The 22,220-nt window shown below is 62.5% G+C and overlaps 1 protein-coding gene across 1 annotated transcript; it reads right to left on the reverse strand.

The window, feature by feature from the left end:
- Positions 1–641: 641 nt before the first annotated feature.
- LOC143958882 (transcription initiation factor TFIID subunit 10-like) lies at positions 642–12,169 on the reverse strand. Its single transcript, XM_077467865.1, has 5 exons — positions 11,953–12,169; positions 11,373–11,524; positions 9,575–9,639; positions 3,955–4,069; positions 642–1,155 (listed from the first exon to the last, which is right to left on the reverse strand). Exons 1-5 carry the CDS (start codon positions 12,152–12,154, stop codon positions 1,066–1,068), a joined length of 624 nt encoding a protein of 207 aa, XP_077323991.1. The 5' UTR covers positions 12,155–12,169; the 3' UTR covers positions 642–1,065.
- Positions 12,170–22,220: the final 10,051 nt, after the last annotated feature.

Here is a 22,220-nt window from a genome sequence, read left to right on the forward strand (position 1 = left end):
AATGGGCACAGCGGGGGTACAGACCCGGGAACTCAGCACAGGGATGGTGGGAACCCCTCATAATGGGCACAGCGGGTGTACAGACCCGGGAACTCAGCACAGGAATGGTGGGAACTCAGCACAAGGGATGGTGGGAACCCCTCATAATGGGCACAGCGGGGGTACAGACCCGGGAACTCAGCACAGGGATGGTGGGAACCCCTCATAATGGGCACAGCGGGTGTACAGACCCGGGAACTCAGCACAGGAATGGTGGGAACTCAGCACAAGGGATGGTGGGAACCCCTCATAATGGGCACAGCGGGTGTACAGACCCGGGAACTCAGCACAAGGGATGGTGGGAACTCAGCACAGGGATGGTGGGAACCCCTCATAATGGGCACAGCGGGTATTTTGGGTTTAATCTTTGTAGAAATTCTCAGGGATTCTGTTATAAATCAGATCTTCACCTATTCAGATATTTTCCTGGTATTTCCGCAGTAGGGGGCGCTGTTGTCACACACAGGGATGGGGTGGCCGGGCCTACGAAGACTTCCGACATCTACACCTGTGTGGGACACCCAAAGATGGGGGAGGGGATTACCAGGAGGAACCTAGAACCCAGGGAGTGGGGGAGGGGCACATACAGGAAGACAACAAACTGAACACCAGATAATTATATATTTATTTTACTGTCCAAACTAATTCCATGTGAGAAAAGACGCCATTTCTGACTCCTCCCACAGTGGGAGGGTCCTCTTGGAAAGGGAGGTGAACTCTCTTGCTCCTCCCACAGTGGGAGGGTCCTCTTGGAAAGGGAGGTGAACTCTCTTGCTCCTCCCACAGTGGGAGGGTCCTCTTGGAAAGGGAGGTGAACTCTCTTGCTCCTCCCACAGTGGGGTGGGACGTCCTCCAGAATATCGGGAACGTTCTCCAATGATGGCGGAATAGTCTTTGGATGGAACATTTCCCAGAATCCCTCAGCAAGTTCTCTCATTGGTTCCCGTCACACTTCTATACAGAGCGGGGGATGGTGGCTGCACCACATAACAGTCCATAGGAAGCCCATCCCCCGCACGGCCCCCTCTAGGTGAAATAATGCGGTTTCTTCACATTGATGCCGTATTCCGCCAACGCCGGGCTCAGGTCCTCCATGGTGAGCGTGTACTTCTTATCCTGCAGGGGGAGACAGGGAGTATTATACAGTATTCACTACTATGCCCCGCCCACCAGGGGGGGGGGGGATGCTCATAATGCCCAGCCTCCAACATATATAACAGAGATAAATACCCCGACCCCAAAAGAGGACCACCACCACCGCCGAGTAATGCCCCTCCCACCCCCAAAGAGGACCACCACCGCCGAGTAATGCCCCTCCCACCCCCAAAGAGGACCACCACCGCCGAGTAATGCCCCTCCCACCCCCAAAGAGGACCACCACCGCCGAGTAATGCCCCTCCCACCCCCAAAGAGGACCACCACCGCCGAGTAATGCCCCTCCCACCCCCAAAGAGGACCACCACCGCCGAGTAATGCCCCTCCCACCCCCAAAGAGGACCACCACCGCCGAGTAATGCCCCTCCCACCCCCAAAGAGGACCACTGAGTAATGCCCGTCCCCCCAAAGAGGACCACCGAGTAATGCCCGTCCCCCCAAAGAGGACCACCGAGTAATGCCCGTCCCCCCAAAGAGGACCACCGAGTAATGCCCGTCCCCCCAAAGAGGACCACCGAGTAATGCCCCACCCCCCAAAGAGGACCACCGAGTAATGCCCCACCCCCCAAAGAGGACCACCGAGTAATGCCCCACCCCCCAAAGAGGACCACCGAGTAATGCCCCACCCCCCAAAGAGGACCACCGAGTAATGCCCCACCCCCCAAAGAGGACCACCGAGTAATGCCCCGCCCGGAGGAGGGATCCCTTGTTAGTGATCCTGCCATGGAGGCCCCTCCTCCTGTGATGTAGAGGACGGATCCCTCTGCTGTATTCTATATACTCTTTGTATCCATGTAAAGACCGGGCCGGCTTCTACCATGCTGGACCAATGAACAGCTTTTATTTCGGTTACTAAAGACTTCCTGTTTGGATGGTCACACGGGGACACGCCCACTGGGCAGAACTTCTAGAAGGTCGGTTATTGCCGATTATTTCCCAAAATGTCCAACAAAATCACTTGGAGGAACGACAACAAACTGAATGTCGGAGGAGGAGGGGGAAGTCAACAATGCCCATGTAGTAAAGTATCCCTACTGTGAAGCACGGCGGTGGATCTCTGCTTTCTGGAGTTATGAGAATTCAGTGACAACCAATGGTAGAGGAGCGCAGATTAGAATATCTGTAGTCACCCGCACAACGATCCCAGAGGGCCAGGTCACCCTTCAGTGTACCAAGACATTTTGGACAATTTCATGCTCCCAACTTTGTGGGAGGAGTTTGGGGACGGCCCCTTCCTGTTCCAACATGACTGCCCCCCAGAGCACAAAGCAAGGTCCATAGAGACATGGATGGGGGAGTTTGGAGTGGAGGTACTTTTTATTTATTTCAGGTACTTCTATAGCGCCGTCAATTTACTCAGCGCTTTACATATACATTGTACATTCACATCGGTCCCGACCCTCAAGGAGTTTACAATCTAAGGTCCCCATTCATATACTAGGGACAAATTAGACAGGATCCAATTAACCTCCCTGCATGTCTTTGGATTGTGGGAGGAAACCGGAGTACCCGGAGGAAACCAACACAGGGAGAACATGCAGACTCCAGGCAGGTGGTGTCCTGGTTGGGATTTGAACCAGCGACCCTTCTTATGGCTTAGTGAAAGTGCTAACCACTACACCACTGTGACTGGCCTGCACAGAGTCCTGATCTCAACCCCATAGAACACCTTTGCGATGAATTAAAATGGAGACTATAAGGCAGGCCTTCTCATCCAACATCAGTAACTGACCTCACAAATGCTCTTCTGGAAGAACGGTGAAACATTTCCATAGACACCCTCCTAAACCTTGTGGACGGCCTTCCCAGAAGAGGAGCTGTTAGGGCCCTTTCACACTGGGGCGGTTTTCAGGCGTTACAGCGCTAAAAATAGCGCCTGTAAAAAGCGGCGCGTTTCACACTGGAGCGGTGCGCTGGCAGGAGGGTGAAAAAAAAAGTCCTGCTAGCCGCATCTTTGGAGCCGTGTACTCACCACTCCTACCCATTGAAATCCATGGGACAGCGCGGCTATACCGCCGGCAAAGTGGCGCTTTTAACCCTTTTTCGGCCGTTAGCGGGGGTTAAAACCACCCCGCTAGTGCCGGCAGACCAACGGTAACGCGCCGCTAAAATTAGTGGCGCTTTACCGCCGACGGTTGCACCGCCCCAGTGTGAAAGGGGCCTTATAGGTAGAGGGTGACTGATCTGGGCGTTTCTCTGGTCGATATTTGATGGCGATTTTTTTTTTTCTTCCCCTTCATCTCATAAAATCTAACAGACCCCTCCCCCCCCCCAGGCCAATTTTATCATTTGTGTATTTCCCCCCAAAAAAAAATTGCGTTTGAAAGTCCTCTAAACAAATATGAAATACTGCGACAACCGCCATTTTATTCCCCGAGGTCTCTGATAAAAACATATCATTTTTGGGGGTTCCGGGGGGGGGGGGGAGATTTGTTCTCCACCGGAGGTCAGTCCAGAGAGGAGTTTTTGGATCTCTTTGCTCTTTTCCTGCCCAGAGAGGAGACGAGTCTCTTCACAAGTCTTCAGGAAACTTCCATTACAGGAATCATTTGGACGTCGCGCTGAAGATACAAACATCGTCCTCCACTTATATCTGCAGAGGGCCGACCCCACATTCCACCCCCCCGGACCAAGACTGGGGGGTCATTAAAGGTCATGTGAGTGTAAAGGCAGGTGTCCCAATACTTTTGGTGATGGTGTATATACACCCCCCAGGAAGTGATGTCGGTGGGTGGGGGTGGGGTTGGGGGCGGTACTCACCTTGCTCTTGTTGCGGGAGCTCCCGGACGCCGTCCCCTTCATCTTGCAGTGCTGCAGAGCGTCGTTTGCGATGTCAGAGATGAACTTCTGAGCAGCCAATGAAATCAGCCGAATGCTGGAGAGAGAGAACAGCACAATGTATGAGAGACCGCCCCACCGACTGGAGGTCCTCCCCCCCCCCACCCAACCCCGACCCAACCCAACCCAGGGAACACCCGGAACCGAGGAGGTCCTCCCCCCCCCCACCCAACCCAGGGAACACCCAGAACCGAGGAGGTCCTCCCCCCCCCCACCCAACCCAGGGAACACCCAGAACCGAGGAGGTCCTCCCCCCCCCCCACCCCCCCCACCCAACCCAGGGAACACCCAGAACCGAGGAGGTCCTCCCCCCCCCCACCCAACCCCGACCCAACCCAACCCAGGGAACACCCGGAACCGAGGAGGTCCTCCCCCCCCCCACCCAACCCAGGGAACACCCAGAACCGAGGAGGTCCTCCCCCCCCCCACCCAACCCAGGGAACACCCAGAACCGAGGAGGTCCTCCCCCCCCCCACCCAACCCAGGGAACACCCAGAACCGAGGAGGTCCTCCCCCTCCCCCACCCAACCCAGGGAACACCCAGAACCGAGGAGGTCCTCCTCCCGACCCAACCCAGGGAACACCCGGAACCGAGGAGGTCCTCCCCCCCCCAACCCAACCCAGGGAACACCCAGAACCGAGGAGGTCCTCCCCCCCCCCCCCAACCCAACCCAGGGAACACCCGGAACCGAGGAGGTCCTCCCCCCCCCCCCAACCCAACCCAGGGAACACCCAGAACCGAGGAGGTCCTCCCCCCCCCCACCCAACCCCAACCCAACCCAGGGAACACCCGGAACCGAGGAGGTCCTCCCCCCCCCCACCCAACCCAGGGAACACCCAGAACCGAGGAGGTCCTCCCCCCCCCCCCCCACCCCCCCCCACCCAACCCAGGGAACACCCAGAACCGAGGAGGTCCTCCCCCTCCCCCACCCAACCCAGGGAACACCCAGAACCGAGGAGGTCCTCCCCCCCCCCCACCCAACCCAGGGAACACCCAGAACCGAGGAGGTCCTCCCCCTCCCCCACCCAACCCAGGGAACACCCAGAACCGAGGAGGTCCTCCTCCCGACCCAACCCAGGGAACACCCGGAACCGAGGAGGTCCTCCCCCCCCCAACCCAACCCAGGGAACACCCAGAACCGAGGAGGTCCTCCCCCCCCCCCCAACCCAACCCAGGGAACACCCGGAACCGAGGAGGTCCTCCCCCCCCCCCCCCAACCCAACCCAGGGAACACCCAGAACCGAGGAGGTCCTCCCCCCCCCCCAAACCCAACCCAGGGAACACCCAGAACCGAGGAGGTCCTCCCCCCCCCAACCCAGGGAACACCCGGAACCGAGGAGGTCCTCCCCCCCCCCCCACCCCAACCCAGGGAACACCCAGAACCGAGGAGGTCCTCCCCCCCCCCCCCACCCAACCCAGGGAACACCCAGAACCGAGGAGGTCCTCCCCCCCCCCCCCCCACCCAACCCCGACCCAACCCAGGGAACACCCGGAACCGAGGAGGTCCTCCCCCCCCCCCACCCAACCCAGGGAACACCCAGAACCGAGGAGGTCCTCCCCCCCCCCCCCCACCCAACCCCGACCCAACCCAGGGAACACCCGGAACCGAGGAGGTCCTCCCCCCCCCCCACCCAACCCAGGGAACACCCAGAACCGAGGAGGTCCTCCTCCCGACCCAACCCAGGGAACACCCAGAACCGAGGAGGTCCTCCCCCCCCCCCAACCCAACCCAGGGAACACCCAGAACCGAGGAGGTCCTCCCCCCCCCCCAACCCAACCCAGGGAACACCCGGAACCGAGGAGGTCCTCCCCCCCCCCCCACCCCAACCCAGGGAACACCCAGAACCGAGGAGGTCCTCCCCCCCCCCCACCCAACCCAGGGAACACCCAGAACCGAGGAGGTCCTCCCCCCCCCCCCCCACCCAACCCCGACCCAACCCAGGGAACACCCGGAACCGAGGAGGTCCTCCCCCCCCCCCACCCAACCCAGGGAACACCCAGAACCGAGGAGGTCCTCCCCCCCCCCCACCCAACCCCGACCCAACCCAGGGAACACCCGGAACCGAGGAGGTCCTCCCCCTCCCCCACCCAACCCAGGGAACACCCAGAACCGAGGAGGTCCTCCTCCCGACCCAACCCAGGGAACACCCGGAACCGAGGAGGTCCTCCCCCCCCCCCAACCCAACCCAACCCAGGGAACACCCGGAACCGAGGAGGTCCTCCCCCCCCCCCCCAACCCAACCCAGGGAACACCCAGAACCGAGGAGGTCCTCCCCCCCCCCCCCAAACCCAACCCAGGGAACACCCAGAACCGAGGAGGTCCTCCCCCCCCCAACCCAACCCAGGGAACACCCGGAACCGAGGAGGTCCTCCCCCCCCCCCCCCCCACCCCAACCCAGGGAACACCCAGAACCGAGGAGGTCCTCCCCCCCCCCCCCACCCAACCCAGGGAACACCCAGAACCGAGGAGGTCCTCCCCCCCCCCCCCACCCCGACCCAACCCAGGGAACACCCGGAACCGAGGAGGTCCTCCCCCCCCCACCCAACCCAGGGAACACCCAGAACCGAGGAGGTCCTCCTCCCGACCCAACCCAGGGAACACCCGGAACCGAGGAGGTCCTCCCCCCCCCCAACCCAACCCAGGGAACACCCAGAACCGAGGAGGTCCTCCCCCCCCCCCCCCCAACCCAACCCAGGGAACACCCGGAACCGAGGAGGTCCTCCCCCCCCCCCCAACCCAACCCAGGGAACACCCAGAACCGAGGAGGTCCTCCCCCCCCCCCCACCCAACCCCGACCCAACCCAGGGAACACCCGGAACCGAGGAGGTCCTCCCCCCCCCCACCCAACCCAGGGAACACCCAGAACCGAGGAGGTCCTCCTCCCGACCCAACCCAGGGAACACCCGGAACCGAGGAGGTCCTCCCCCCCCCCCAACCCAACCCAGGGAACACCCAGAACAGAGGAGGTCCTCCCCCCCCCCCCAACCCAACCCAGGGAACACCCGGAACCGAGGAGGTCCTCCCCCCCCCCCCCCAACCCAGGGAACACCCGGAACCGAGGAGGTCCTCCCCCCCCCCCAACCCAACCCAGGGAACACCCAGAACAGAGGAGGTCCTCCCCCCCCCCCCAACCCAACCCAGGGAACACCCGAAACCGAGGAGGTCCTCCCCCCCCCCCAACCCAGGGAACACCCGGAACCGAGGAGGTCCTCCCCCCCCCCAACCCAACCCAGGGAACACCCAGAACCGAGGAGGTCCTCCCCCCCCCCCAACCCAACCCAGGGAACACCCAGAACCGAGGAGGTCCTCCCCCCCCCCCCAACCCAGGGAACACCCGGAACCGAGGAGGTCCTCCCCCCCCCCCAACCCAACCCAGGGAACACCCAGAACCGAGGAGGTCCTCCCCCCCCCCAAACCCAACCCAGGGAACACCCGGAACCGAGGAGGTCCTCCCCCCCCCCAACCCAACCCAACCCAGGGAACACCCGGAACCGAGGAGGTCCTCCCCCCCCCCAACCCAACCCAGGGAACACCCGGAACCGAGGAGGTCCTCCCCCCCCCCCCAACCCAGGGAACACCCAGAACCGAGGAGGTCCTCCCCCCCCCCCCCCAACCCAACCCAGGGAACACCCGGAACCGAGGAGGTCCTCCCCCCCCCCCCCAACCCAACCCAGGGAACACCCAGAACCGAGGAGGTCCTCCCCCCCCCAACCCAACCCAGGGAACACCCGGAACCGAGGAGGTCCTCCCCCCCCCCCCACCCCAACCCAGGGAACACCCAGAACCGAGGAGGTCCTCCCCCCCCCAACCCAACCCAGGGAACACCCGGAACCGAGGAGGTCCTCCCCCCCCCCCCCAACCCAACCCAGGGAACACCCAGAACCGAGGAGGTCCTCCCCCCCCCCCCAACCCAACCCAGGGAACCGAGGAGGTCCTCCCCCCCCCCCCACCCCAACCCAGGGAACACCCAGAACCGAGGAGGTCCCCCCCCCCCCCCCACCCAACCCAGGGAACACCCAGAACCGAGGAGGTCCTCCCCCCCCCCCCACCCAACCCCGACCCAACCCAGGGAACACCCGGAACCGAGGAGGTCCTCCCCCCCCCCACCCAACCCAGGGAACACCCAGAACCGAGGAGGTCCTCCTCCCGACCCAACCCAGGGAACACCCAGAACCGAGGAGGTCCTCCCCCCCCCCAAACCCAACCCAGGGAACACCCGGAACCGAGGAGGTCCTCCCCCCCCCCAACCCAACCCAACCCAGGGAACACCCGGAACCGAGGAGGTCCTCCCCCCCCCCAACCCAACCCAGGGAACACCCAGAACCGAGGAGGTCCTCCCCCCCCCCCCCCCCAACCCAACCCAGGGAACACCCGGAACCGAGGAGGTCCTCCCCCCCCCCAAACCCAACCCAGGGAACACCCAGAACCGAGGAGGTCCTCCCCCCCCCCCCACCCAACCCCGACCCAACCCAGGGAACACCCGGAACCGAGGAGGTCCTCCCCCCCCCCACCCAACCCAGGGAACACCCAGAACCGAGGAGGTCCTCCTCCCGACCCAACCCAGGGAACACCCGGAACCGAGGAGGTCCTCCCCCCCCCCCAACCCAACCCAACCCAGGGAACACCCAGAACCGAGGAGGTCCTCCCCCCCCCCCCCAACCCAACCCAGGGAACACCCGGAACCGAGGAGGTCCTCCCCCCCCCCCAACCCAGGGAACACCCGGAACCGAGGAGGTCCTCCCCCCCCCCCAACCCAACCCAGGGAACACCCAGAACCGAGGAGGTCCTCCCCCCCCCCCAACCCAACCCAGGGAACACCCAGAACCGAGGAGGTCCTCCCCCCCCCCCCCAACCCAGGGAACACCCGGAACCGAGGAGGTCCTCCCCCCCCCCAACCCAACCCAGGGAACACCCAGAACCGAGGAGGTCCTCCCCCCCCCCAAACCCAACCCAGGGAACACCCGGAACCGAGGAGGTCCTCCCCCCCCCCCCAACCCAACCCAGGGAACACCCAGAACCGAGGAGGTCCTCCCCCCCCCCCCAACCCAACCCAGGGAACACCCGGAACCGAGGAGGTCCTCCCCCCCCCCCCCAACCCAGGGAACACCCGGAACCGAGGAGGTCCTCCCCCCCCCCCAACCCAGGGAACACCCAGAACCGAGGAGGTCCTCCCCCCCCCCCAACCCAGGGAACACCCGGAACCGAGGAGGTCCTCCCCCCCCCCCCAACCCAACCCAGGGAACACCCGGAACCGAGGAGGTCCTCCCCCCCCCCCAACCCAACCCAGGGAACACCCAGAACCGAGGAGGTCCTCCCCCCCCCCAAACCCAACCCAGGGAACACCCGGAACCGAGGAGGTCCTCCCCCCCAACCCAACCCAGGGAACACCCGGAACCGAGGAGGTCCTCATCTCCGACACAGAGAACACCCGGACCTGAGGGCAGTGGGGAGTCTAATTGATCGGCACGACAGCCAGAGGAGCATCTTCAGGAGGAAGGTTCAGCACATTGATGACATCACAGACATATCCGGATACTCACATGCGAGGGTCGGAGGCCTCAAATCCCGCCCGGTTCAGATAATACCCGGTCACTGCGTCCGGGATCTGTGCAGAGAGAAAACAAGGAAGACGGAACGTATAATCAGGAACATATCGGAGGAGGAGGAGACTACAGAGACCTTCCACCAATCAGATCACACAGGAGGCCGTCCTCCAATACAAGTCAGGAAGGTGAGAATATCCCTGAAAACCGATGACATCACCGGCATGAAAAGTTGAAAAACCCGCCCCCACACACACACACAGCGCCTCGCCCCATGCCAACCCGCCCCGCCCCATGCCAACCCGCCCACACAGCGCCTCGCCCCACGACAACCCGCCCACACACAGCGCCTCGCCCCACGACAACCCGCCCACACACAGCGCCTCGCCCCATGTCAACCCGCCCACACACAGCGCCTCGCCCCATGTCAACCCGCCCACACACAGCGCCTCGCCCCATGTCAACCCGCCCACACACATAGCGCCTCGCCCCACGCCAACCCGCCCACACACATAGCGCCTCGCCCCACGCCAACCCGCCCACACACACAGCGCCTCGCCCCACGCCAACCCGCCCACACACACAGCGCCTCGCCCCACGCCAACCCGCCACACACACAGCGCCTCGCCCCACGCCAACCCGCCCCACACACACACACACAGCGCCTCGCCCCACGACAACCCGCCCACACACACACACACACACAGCGCCTCGCCCCACGACAACCCGCCCACACACACACAGCGCCTCGCCCCACGCCAACCCGCCCACACAGCGCCTCGCCCCACGCCAACCCGCCCACACACATACACAGCGCCTCGCCCCACGCCAACCCACCACACACATACACAGCGCCTCGCCCCACGCCAACCCGCCACACAGCGCCTCGCCCCACGCCAACCCGCCCCACACACACAGCGCCTCGCCCCACGCCAACCCGCCCCACACACACAGCGCCTCGCCCCACGCCAACCCGCCCACACACACAGCGCCTCGCCCCACGCCAACCCGCCCACACACACAGCGCCTCGCCCCACGCCAACCCGCCCACACACACAGCGCCTCGCCCCACGCCAACCCGCCCACACACACAGCGCCTCGCCCCACGCCAACCCGCCCACACACACAGCGCCTCGCCCCACGCCAACCCGCCACACACACAGCGCCTCGCCCCACGCCAACCCGCCCCACACACACACACACAGCGCCTCGCCCCACGACAACCCGCCCACACACACACACACACACAGCGCCTCGCCCCACGACAACCCGCCCACACACACACAGCGCCTCGCCCCACGCCAACCCGCCCACACAGCGCCTCGCCCCACGCCAACCCGCCCACACACATACACAGCGCCTCGCCCCACGCCAACCCACCACACACATACACAGCGCCTCGCCCCACGCCAACCCGCCACACAGCGCCTCGCCCCACGCCAACCCGCCCCACACAGCGCCTCGCCCCACGCCAACCCGCCCCACACACACAGCGCCTCGCCCCACGCCAACCCGCCCACACACACAGCGCCTCGCCCCACGCCAACCCGCCCACACACACAGCGCCTCGCCCCACGCCAACCCGCCCACACACACAGCGCCTCGCCCCACGCCAACCCGCCCACACAGCGCCTCGCCCCACGCCAACCCGCCCACACACATACACAGCGCCTCGCCCCACGCCAACCCGCCACACACATACACAGCGCCTCGCCCCACACCAACCCGCCCACACACAGCGCCTCGCTAACCCGCCCCATGCTGACCGTCCACCAGCAGGGGGCGGTATACTTACAGTGGGTGTGTAATCTTCCAGCTGCATCAGGAAGTCCACCAGAGGAGTGCTGGAGATGATGGGCTTTATGTCCCCATTGGTCACCCCGGGGGGGAGGTACACGCCATTGGAGAGGGAGGAGCTCTCAGGAGGGGCGGCAGCAGAAACCGGAACTGAGGAGAGAAAAAAATAGTTCAATCAAAATCTTTATATAGGGGGGAGGGGAGACACCCCCAATACAGTCAGCTGGCGTCCAATGAAGGGACAGATCTATCCAGGAGCGGGGCAATACCCCCCTCCCCCCCTACTATGTGTCTATTAGGGGCAAATAATGACAACTGCTTACCACAATACACACATTGGAGGAGAACTACAAATCCCATCATCCCCCCTGGAATGTCTGATGGGACTTGTAGTCCTACAACAAGCGGGGGATGGGCACCCCACAGATCACCGGGGGCGGGGCTCTGTGATCTCACCTCATACATGGAGGGAACCCCCAACCCTCCCCCACAGAGGGAACCCCCAACCCCTATACACAAGACAATATATATATCTGGTGGGGGGAGGGGAAGACCCCCCTCCCGCTCCTCACACTCACCGCCGGCTCTCCTCTCCCCCGCTCCGATCCCCGGCGCCGGTTTGGGTATACTGGCCGGACTGGGTTTGTTCTCCAGGGCGAGGACGATGTTGTTGGTTCCGGACTGTGCCGGAGCTCCGGAGAGCGGAGATTCCTGAACCGACTCCGAGCCGCTCATCTTCACACCACCCACTTCCGCTCTCACCCGGAAGTGCGACTCCATAACGCTCCGCCCCTTCCGCCAGCAGGCCCGCCTTACCTATACTTCCGCCCACAGACGGGTCCACGCCCACCCGAGACTCCGCCCACTCAGAACGTATGGAGACCTACAGCTAATCCCACCCGAGACCCCGCCCACGGGCAGCCATATTGGGGAGGGCAAGGTCCGTCCTACGTGTCCGCCATATTGGGAGGGGCGTAGAAAGTGATGAATGGCCTCTACAGACAATATTGATGAATTGGAAGTTTTGATATTTATTTCCCTTTCATGTATTGTGGAGGATCAATCAATATATTGGAGCGCTTTATTTCTATTGATTTGTGGGCGGGGTTTGATCTTTGCAGTGTTTGAAACTCCTGGTGTTTGACCCTCGTGGTGTTTGACCCTCGCGACCTTTGACTCTCACGGTGTTTGACCCTCTTGGTGTTTGACTCTCGCAGTGTTTGAACCCCGTGGGGTTTGAAACTCCTGGTGTATGATCCTCGCAGTGTTTGACTCTCGCAATGTTTGACCCTCGTGCTGTTTGATCCCTGCGGTGTTTGACCCTCGTGGTGTTTGACCCTCGTGGTGTTTGATCCTCATGGTGTTTGACCCTCTTGGTGTTTGACTCTCACGGTGTTTGATCCCCATGGTGTTTGATCCCAGTGGGGTTTGACCCTCGTGGTGTTTGATTCTCGTGGTGTTTGACCCTACTAGTGTTTGACCCTCCTGGTGTTTGATCCCCGTGGGGTTTGACCCTCGTGCTGTTTGATCCTCGTGGTGTTTGATCCTCGTGGTGTTTGACCCTCGTGGTGTTTGACCCTCGTGGTGTTTGACCCTCGTGGTGTTTGAAACTCCTGGTGTTTGATCCTCGCGGTGTTTGATCCTCGCGACCTTTGACTCTCGCGTTGTTTGACCCTCACGGTGTTTGAAACTCCTGGTGTTTGACCCTCGTGGTGTTTGACCCTCCTGGTGTTTGACCCTCTTGGTGTTTGATCCTCGTGGTGTTTGACCCTCGTGACCTTTGACTCTCACGGTGTTTGACCCTCTTGGTGTTTGACTCTCGCAGTGTTTGATCCCAGTGGGGTTTGACCCTCGTGGTGTTTGATCCTCGCGGTGTTTGACCCTCGTGGTGTTTGACCCTCGTGGTGTTTGATCCTTGTGGTGTTTGACCCTCGCAACCTTTGACTCTCGCGGTGTTTGACCCTCACGATGTTTGACTCTCCTGGTGTTTGATCCCCGTGGGGTTTGACCCTCGTGCCGTTTGATCCTCGTGCTGTTTGACTCTCGCGGTGTTTGACCCTCGTGGTGTTTGACCCTCCTGGTGTTTGACCCTCCTGGTGTTTGACCCTCGCGCTGTTTGATCCTCCTCGCGTTTGACCCTAACAGTGTTTGACCCCCATGGTGTTTGAACCACGTGGGGTTTGAAACTCCTGGTGTATGATCCTCGCAATGTTTGACCCTCCTGGTGTTTGATCCCCGTGGGGTTCAACCCTCGTGCTGTTTGATCCCTGCAGTGTTTGACCCTCGTGCTGTTTGATCCCTGCGGTGTTTGACCCTCGTGCTGTTTGATCCCTGCGGTGTTTGACCCTCGTGCTGTTTGATCCTCATGGTGTTTGACCCTCCTGGTGTTTGACCCTCCTGGTGTTTGACTCTCACGGTGTTTGATCCCAGTGGGGTTTGACCCTCGTGGTGTTTGACCCTACTAGTGTTTGACCCTCCTGGTGTTTGATCCCCGTGGGGTTTGACCCTCGTGCTGTTTGATCCTCGTGCTGTTTGAATCTCACGCTGTTTGACCCTCACGGTGTTTGATCCTCGTCACGTTTGACCCTAACAGTGTTTGACCCTCCTGGTGTTTGACCCTCCTGGTGTTTGAAACTCCTGGTGTATGATCCTCGCAGTGTTTGACTCTCGCAATGTTTGACTCTACTGGTGTTTGACCCTCCTGGTGTTTGATCCTCGCGGTGTTTGACCCCCACAGTGTTTGATCCTCATGGTGTTTGACCCTCGTGGTGTTTTAAAGTCGCGGTGTTTGACCCTTGTGGTGTTTGATCCCCGTGGGGTTTAACCCTCGTGCTGTTTGATCCCTGCGGTGTTTTACCCTCGTGGGGTGTTTGACCCTCGCAGTGTTTGACCCTCACGGTGTTTGATCCTCACGGTGTTTGACCCTCGCAGTGTTTGATGCCCATGGGGTTTGACACACGTGGTGTTTGACCCTCGCTGTGTTTCATCCCCGCGGTGTTGGACCCTCGCGGTGTTGGACCCTCGCGGTGTTGGACCCTCGCGGTGTTGGACCCTCGCGGTGTTGGACCCTCGCGGTGTTTGACACTCCTGATGTTTGATCCCTGCGGCGTTTGACCTTCCTGGTGTTTGGTCCCTGTGGGGTTTGATGCTCACGGTGTTTGACTGTTGTGGTGTTTGATCCTCGCTAAGTTTTACCCTCACGGTGTTTGACCCTCGTGGGTGTGTATTCCGGGTGTGATCGGTGAATGGAGTGTATGAGATGCCCCATCCGACTCCAACTCTGACCCCATCCGACCCCAACTCTGACCCCCTCCGACCCCAACTCTGACCCCCTCCGACCCCAACTCTGACCCCCTCCGACCCCAACTCTGACCCCAACTCTGACCCCATCCGACCCCAACTCTGACCCCATCCGACCCCAACTCTGACCCCCTCCGACCCCAACTCTGACCCCCTCCGACCCCAACTCTGACCCCAACTCTGACCCCATCCGACCCCAACTCTGACCCCATCCGACCCCAACTCTGACCCCATCCGACCCATCCGACCCCAACTCTGACCCCATCCGACCCATCCGACCCCAACTCTGACCCCATCCGACCCATCCAACCCCAACTCTGACCTCATCCGACCCCAACTCTGACCCCATCCGACCCCAACTCTGACCCCATCCGACCCCAACTCTGACCCCATCCGACCCCAACTCTGACCCCCTCCGACCCCAACTCTGACCCCCTCCGACCCCAACTCTGACCCCCTCCGACCCCAACTCTGACCCCAACTCTGACCCCATCCGACTCCAACTCTGACCCCATCCGACCCCAACTCTGACCCCCTCCGACCCCAACTCTGACCCCCTCCGACCCCAACTCTGACCCCATCCGACCCCAACTCTGACCCCATCCGACCCCAACTCTGACCCCATCCGACCCATCCGACCCCAACTCTGACCCCATCCGACCCATCCGACCCCAACTCTGACCCCATCCGACCCATCCAACCCCAACTCTGACCTCATCCAACCCCAACTCTGACCTCATCCGACCCCAACTCTGACCCCATCCGACCCCAACTCTGACCCCATCCGACCCCAACTCTGACCCCATCCGACTCCAACTCTGACCCCATCCGACCCCAACTCTGACCCCATCCGACCCCAACTCTGACCCCATCCGACCCCAACTCTGACCCCATCCGACCCCAACTCTGACCCCATCCGACTCCAACTCTGACCCCATCCGACCCCAACTCTGACCCCATCCGACCCCAACTCTGACCCCATCCGACCCCAACTCTGACCCCATCCGACCCCAACTCTGACCCCATCCGACCCCAACTCTGACCCCATCCGACTCCAACTCTGACCCCATCCGACCCCAACTCTGACCCCATCCGACTCCAACTCTGACCCCATCCGACCCCAACTCTGACCCCATCCGACTCCAACTCTGACCCCATCCGACTCCAGCTCTGACCCCATCCGACTCCAGCTCTGACCCCATCCGACTCCAGCTCTGACCTCATCCGACTCCAACTCTGACCCCATCCGACCCCATCCCTGACCCCATCCGACTCCAACTCTGACCCCATCCGAACCCAGCTCTGACCCCATCCGACTCCAGCTCTGACCCCATCCGACCCCAGCTCTGACCCCATCCGACCCCAGCTCTGACCCCATCCGACCCCAGCTCTGACCCCATCCGACTCCAACTCTGACCCCATCCGACCCCAACTCTGACCCCATCCGACCCCAACTCAGACCCCAACTCTGACCCCATCGGACTCCAACTCTGACCCCAACTCTGACCCCATCCGACCCCAGCTCTGACCCCATCCGACCCCAGCTCTGACCCCATCCGACCCCAGCTCTGACCCCATCCGACTCCAACTCTGACCCCATCCGACCCCAACTCTGACCCCATCCGACCCCAACTCTGACCCCATCCGACCCCAACTCTGACCCCCTCCGACCCCAACTCTGACCCCATCCGACCCCAACTCTGACCCCATCCGACCCCATCCGACCCCAACTCTGACCCCATCCGACTCCAACTCTGACCCCATCCGACTCCAACTCTGACCCCATCCGACTCCAACTCTGACCCCATCCGACCCCAACTCTGACCCCATCCGACCCCAACTCTGACCCCATCCGACTCCAACTCTGACCCCATCCGACTCCAACTCTGACCCCATCCGACTCCAGCTCTGACCCCATCCGACCCCAGCTCTGACCCCATCCGACCCCAGCTCTGACCCCATCCGACCCCAACTCTGACCCCATCCGACTCCAACTCTGACCCCATCCGACTCCAACTCTGACCCCATCCGACTCCAACTCTGACCCCATCCGACCCCAACTCTGACCCCATCCGACCCCAACTCTGACCCCATCCGACTCCAACTCTGACCCCATCCGACCCCAACTCTGACCCCATCCGACCCCAACTCTGACCCCATCCGACCCCAACTCTGACCCCATCCGACCCCAACTCTGACCCCCTCCGACCCCAACTCTGACCCCATCCGACCCCAACTCTGACCCCCTCCGACCCCAACTCTGACCCCCTCCGACCCCAACTCTGACCCCATCCGACCCCAACTCTGACCCCATCCGACCCCAACTCTGACCCCATCCGACCCCAACTCTGACCCCATCCGACTCCAACTCTGACCCCATCCGACCCCAACTCTGACCCCATCCGACCCCAACTCTGACCCCATCCGACCCCAACTCTGACCCCATCCGACTCCAACTCTGACCCCATCCGACCCCAGCTCTGACCCCATCCGACCCCAACTCTGACCCCATCCGACCCCAACTCTGACCCCATCCGACCCCAACTCTGACCCCATCCGACCCCAACTCTGACCCCATCCGACCCCAACTCTGACCCCATCCGACCCCAACTCTGACCCCATCCGACCCCAACTCTGACCCCATCCGACCCCAACTCTGACCCCATCCGACCCCAACTCTGACCCCATCCGACTCCAACTCTGACCCCATCCGACTCCAACTCTGACCCCATCCGACTCCAACTCTGACCCCATCCGACTCCAACTCTGACCCCATCCGACCCCAACTCTGACCCCATCCGACTCCAGCTCTGACCTCATCCGACTCCAACTCTGACCCCATCCGACCCCATCCGACTCCAACTCTGACCCCATCCGAACCCAGCTCTGACCCCATCCGACTCCAGCTCTGACCCCATCCGACTCCAGCTCTGACCCCATCCGACCCCACTTCTGACCCCATCCGACCCCAGCTCTGACCCCATCCGACCCCAGCTCTGACCCCATCCGACCCCAGCTCTGACCCCATCCGACCCCAGCTCTGACCCCATCCGACCCCAGCTCTGACCCCATCCGACTCCAACTCTGACCCCATCCGACCCCAACTCTGACCCCAACTCTGACCCCATCCGACTCCAACTCTGACCCCATCCGACCCCAACTCTGACCCCATCCGACCCCAACTCTGACCCCATCCGACTCCAACTCTGACCCCATCCGACCCCAGCTCTGACCCCCTCCGACTCCAACTCTGACCCCCTCCGACTCCAACTCTGACCCCATCCGACCCCAACTCTGACCCCATCCGACTCCAACTCTGACCCCATCCGACCCCAGCTCTGACCCCCTCCGACTCCAACTCTGACCCCATCCGACTCCAACTCTGACCCCATCCGACTCCAGCTCTGACTCCATCCGACTCCAGCTCTGACCCCATCCGACTCCAGCTCTGACCCCATCCGACTCCAGCTCTGACCCCATCCGACTCCAGCTCTGAGCCCATCCGACTCCAGCTCCGACCCCATCCGACTCCAGCTCCGACCCCATCCGGCTCCAGCTCCGACCCCATCCGACCCCAGCTCTGACCCCATCCGACTCCAGCTCTGACCCCATCCGACCCCAGCTCTGACCCCATCCGACTCCAACTCTGACCCCATCCGACTCCAGCTCTGACCCCATCCGACTCCAACTCTGACCCCATCCGACTCCAACTCTGACCCCATCCGACTCCAACTCTGACCCCATCCGACCCCAGCTCTGACCCCCTCCGACTCCAACTCTGACCCCATCCGACCCCAACTCTGACCCCATCCGACTCCAACTCTGACCCCAGCTCTGACCCCCTCCGACTCCAACTCTGACCCCATCCGACTCCAACTCTGATCCCATCCGGCTCCAGCTCTGACTCCATCCGACTCCAGCTCTGACCCCATCCGGCTCCAGCTCTGACCCCATCCGGCTCCAGCTCTGACCCCATCCGGCTCCAGCTCTGACCCCATCCGGCTCCAGCTCTGACCCCATCCGGCTCCAGCTCTGACCCCATCCGGCTCCAGCTCTGACCCCATCCGACTCCAGCTCTGACCCCATCCGACTCCAGCTCTGACCCCATCCGACTCCAGCTCTGACCCCATCCGACTCCAACTCTGACCCCATCCGACCCCAACTCTGACCCCATCCGACTCCAACTCTGACCCCAACTCTGACCCCATCCGACTCCAACTCTGACCCCATCCGACTCCAACTCTGACCCCATCCGACCCCAACTCTGACCCCATCCGAACCCAGCTCTGACCCCCTCCGACTCCAGCACTGACCCCATCCGACTCCAGCACTGACCCCATCCGACTCCAACTCTGACCCCATCCGACTCCAACTCTGACCCCATCCGACCCCAGCTCTGACCCCATCCGACTCCAACTCGGACCCCATCCGACTCCAACTCGGACCCCATCCGACCCCAGCTCTGACCCCATCCGACTGCAACTCGGACCCCATCCGACCCCAACTCGGACCCCAGCTCTGACCCCATCCGACCCCAACTCTGACCCCATCCGACCCCATCCGGCTCCAGCTCTGACCCCATCCGACCCCAGCTCTGACCCCATCCGACTCCAGCTCTGACCCCATCCGACCCCAGCTCTGACCCCATCCGACTCCAGCTCTGACCCCATCCGACCCCAGCTCTGACCCCATCCGACTCCAACTCTGACCCCATCCGACCCCAACTCTGACCCCATCCGACCCCAGCTCTGACCCCCTCCGACCCCAACTCTGACCCCATCCGACTCCAGCTCTGACCCCATCCGACCCCAACTCTGACCCCCTCTGACCCCAACTCGGACCCCCTCCAACTCTGACCCCATCCGACTCCAACTCTGACCCCATCCGACCCCAGCTCTGACCCCATCCGACTCCAACTCTGACCCCATCCGACCCCAACTCTGACCCCATCCGACCCCAGCTCTGACCCCCTCCGACCCCAACTCTGACCCCATCCGACTCCAGCTCTGACCCCATCCGACCCCAACTCTGACCCCCTCTGACCCCAACTCGGACCCCCTCCAACTCTGACCCCATCCGACTCCAACTCTGACCCCATCCGACTCCAGCTCTGAGCCCATCCGACTCCAGCTCTGAGCCCATCCGACTCCAGCTCTGAGCCCATCCGACTCCAGCTCTGAGCCCATCCGACTCCAGCTCTGAGCCCATCCGACTCCAGCTCTGAGCCCATCCGACTCCAGCTCTGAGCCCATCCGACTCCAGCTCTGAGCCCATCCGACTCCAGCTCTGACCCCATCCGACTCCAGCTCTGACCCCATCCGACTCCAGCTCTGACCCCATCCGACTCCAGCTCTGACCCCATCCGACTCCAGCTCTGACCCCATCCGACTCCAGCTCTGACCCCATCCGACTCCAACTCTAGCCCCATCCGAACCCAGCTCTGACCCCACTCCAACTCTGACCCCATCCGACTCCAACTCTGGCCGCATCCGAACCCAGCTCTGACCCCATCCGAACCCAGCTCTGACCCCATCCGAACCCAGCTCTGACCCCATCCGAACCCAGCTCTGACCCCATCCGACCCCAACTCTGACCCCATCCGACCCCAACTCTGACCCCATCCGACCCCAACTCTGACCCCCTCCAACTCTGACCCCATCCGACTCCAACTCTGACCCCATCCGAACCCAGCTCTGATTCCATCCGACCCCAACTCTGACCCCATCCGACCCCAGCTCTGACCCCATCCGACCCCAGGTCTGACCCCATCCGACCCCAATTCTGACCCCACCTGACCCCAATTCTGACCCCAGCCGACCGCAACTCTGACCCCAGCCGACCGCAACTCTGACCCCAGCCGACCGCAACTCTGACCCCAGCCGACCGCAACTCTGACCCCAGCGCTGATCCCATCCGACTCCAGCTCTGATCCTATCCGACTCCAGCTCTGACCCCATCCGACTCCAACTCTGACCCCATCCGACTGACTGCCATCCGACTCCAACTCTGACCCCATCCGACTCCAACTCTGACCCCCTCCGACCCCAACTCTGACCCCAGTTCTGACCCCATCCGACCCCAGCTCTGACCCCATCCGACCCCAGCTCTGACCCCATCCGACTCCAGCTCTGACCCCATCCGACTCCAACTCTGACCCCATCCGACTCCAACTCTGACCCCATCCGACTGACTGCCATCCGACTCCAACTCTGACCCCATCCGGCTCCAGCTCTGACCCCCTCCGACTCCAACTCTGACCCCCTCCGACCCCAGCTCTGACCCCATCCGACCCCAGCTCTGACCCCCATCCTACTCCAGCTCTGACCCCCATCCTACTCCAGCTCTGACCCCCATCCTACTCCAGCTCTGACCCCCATCCTACTCCAGCTCTGACCCCCATCCTACTCCAGCTCTGACCCCCTCCGACTCCAGCTCTGACCCCCTCCGACTCCAACTTTGACCCCCTCCAACTCCAACTCTGACCCCCTCCGAACCCAGGTCTGATTCCATCCGACCCCAGCTCTGACCCCATCCGACCCCAGCTCTGACCCCATCCGACCCCAGCTCTGACCCCATCCGACCCCAGCTCTGACCCCATCCGAACCCAGCTCTGACCCCAATTCTGACCCCAGCTCTGACCCCAATTCTGACCCCATCCGACTCCAGCTCTGACCCCATCCGAACCCAGCTCTGACCCCATCCGACCCCAATTCTGACCCCATCCGACCGCAAATCTGACCCCATCCGACCGCAAATCTGACCCCAGCTCTGACCCCATCCGACCCCAGCTCTGACCCCATCCGACTCCAGCTCTGACCCCATCCGACTCCAGCTCTGACCCCAGCGCTGATCCCATCCGACTCCAGCTCTGACCCCATCCGACTCCAGCTCTGACCCCATTCGACCGCAACTGTGACCCCAGCACTGACCCCATCCGACCCCAGCTCTGACCCCATCCGACTCCAGCTCTGACCCCATCCGACTCCAGCTCTGACCCCAGCGCTGATCCCATCCGGCTCCAGCTCTGACCCCATCCGGCTCCAGCTCTGACCCCATCCGACCCCAACTCTGACCCCATCCGACTCCAGCTCTGACCCCATCCGACTCCAGCTCTGACCCCATCCGACTCCAGCTCTGACCCCATCCGACTCCAGCTCTGACCCCATCCGACTCCAGCTCTGACCCCATCCGACTCCAGCTCTGACCCCCTCCGACTCCAGCTCTGACCCCCTCCGACTCCAGCTCTGACCCCCTCCGACTCCAACTTTGACCCCATCCGACCCCAGCTCTGATTCCATCCGAACCCAGCTCTGACCCCATCCGAACCCAGCTCTGACCCCATCCGAACCCAGCTCTGACCCCATCCGAACCCAGCTCTGACCCCATCCGAACCCAGCTCTGACCCCATCCGAACCCAGCTCTGACCCCAATTCTGACCCCATCCGACCCCAATTCTGACCCCATCCGACCGCAACTCTGACCCCATTCGACCGCAACTCTGACCCCAGCGCTGATCCCATCCGACCCCAGCTCGGACCCCATCCGA

This window comes from Lithobates pipiens, unplaced genomic scaffold (genome assembly GCF_037356315.1).
Source record: "Lithobates pipiens isolate NorthernLeopardFrog02 unplaced genomic scaffold, aLitPip1_a1.2 Scaffold_63, whole genome shotgun sequence".
NCBI lineage: Eukaryota > Metazoa > Chordata > Amphibia > Anura > Ranidae > Lithobates > Lithobates pipiens.

Bases quoted from the DNA above. Each gene is read 5' to 3' on its own strand.
- LOC143958882 (XM_077467865.1), bottom strand. From the start codon at position 12,154: ATGGAGTCGCACTTCCGGGTGAGAGCGGAAGTGGGTGGTGTGAAGATG. The intron at 11,525-11,952 runs GTGAGTGTGAGG...TTCTCTCCTCAG, and splicing joins GGGGGAGAGGAGAGCCGGCG to TTCCGGTTTCTGCTGCCGCC. The intron at 9,640-11,372 runs GTAAGTATACCG...CTCTCTGCACAG, and splicing joins TGGAAGATTACACACCCACT to ATCCCGGACGCAGTGACCGG.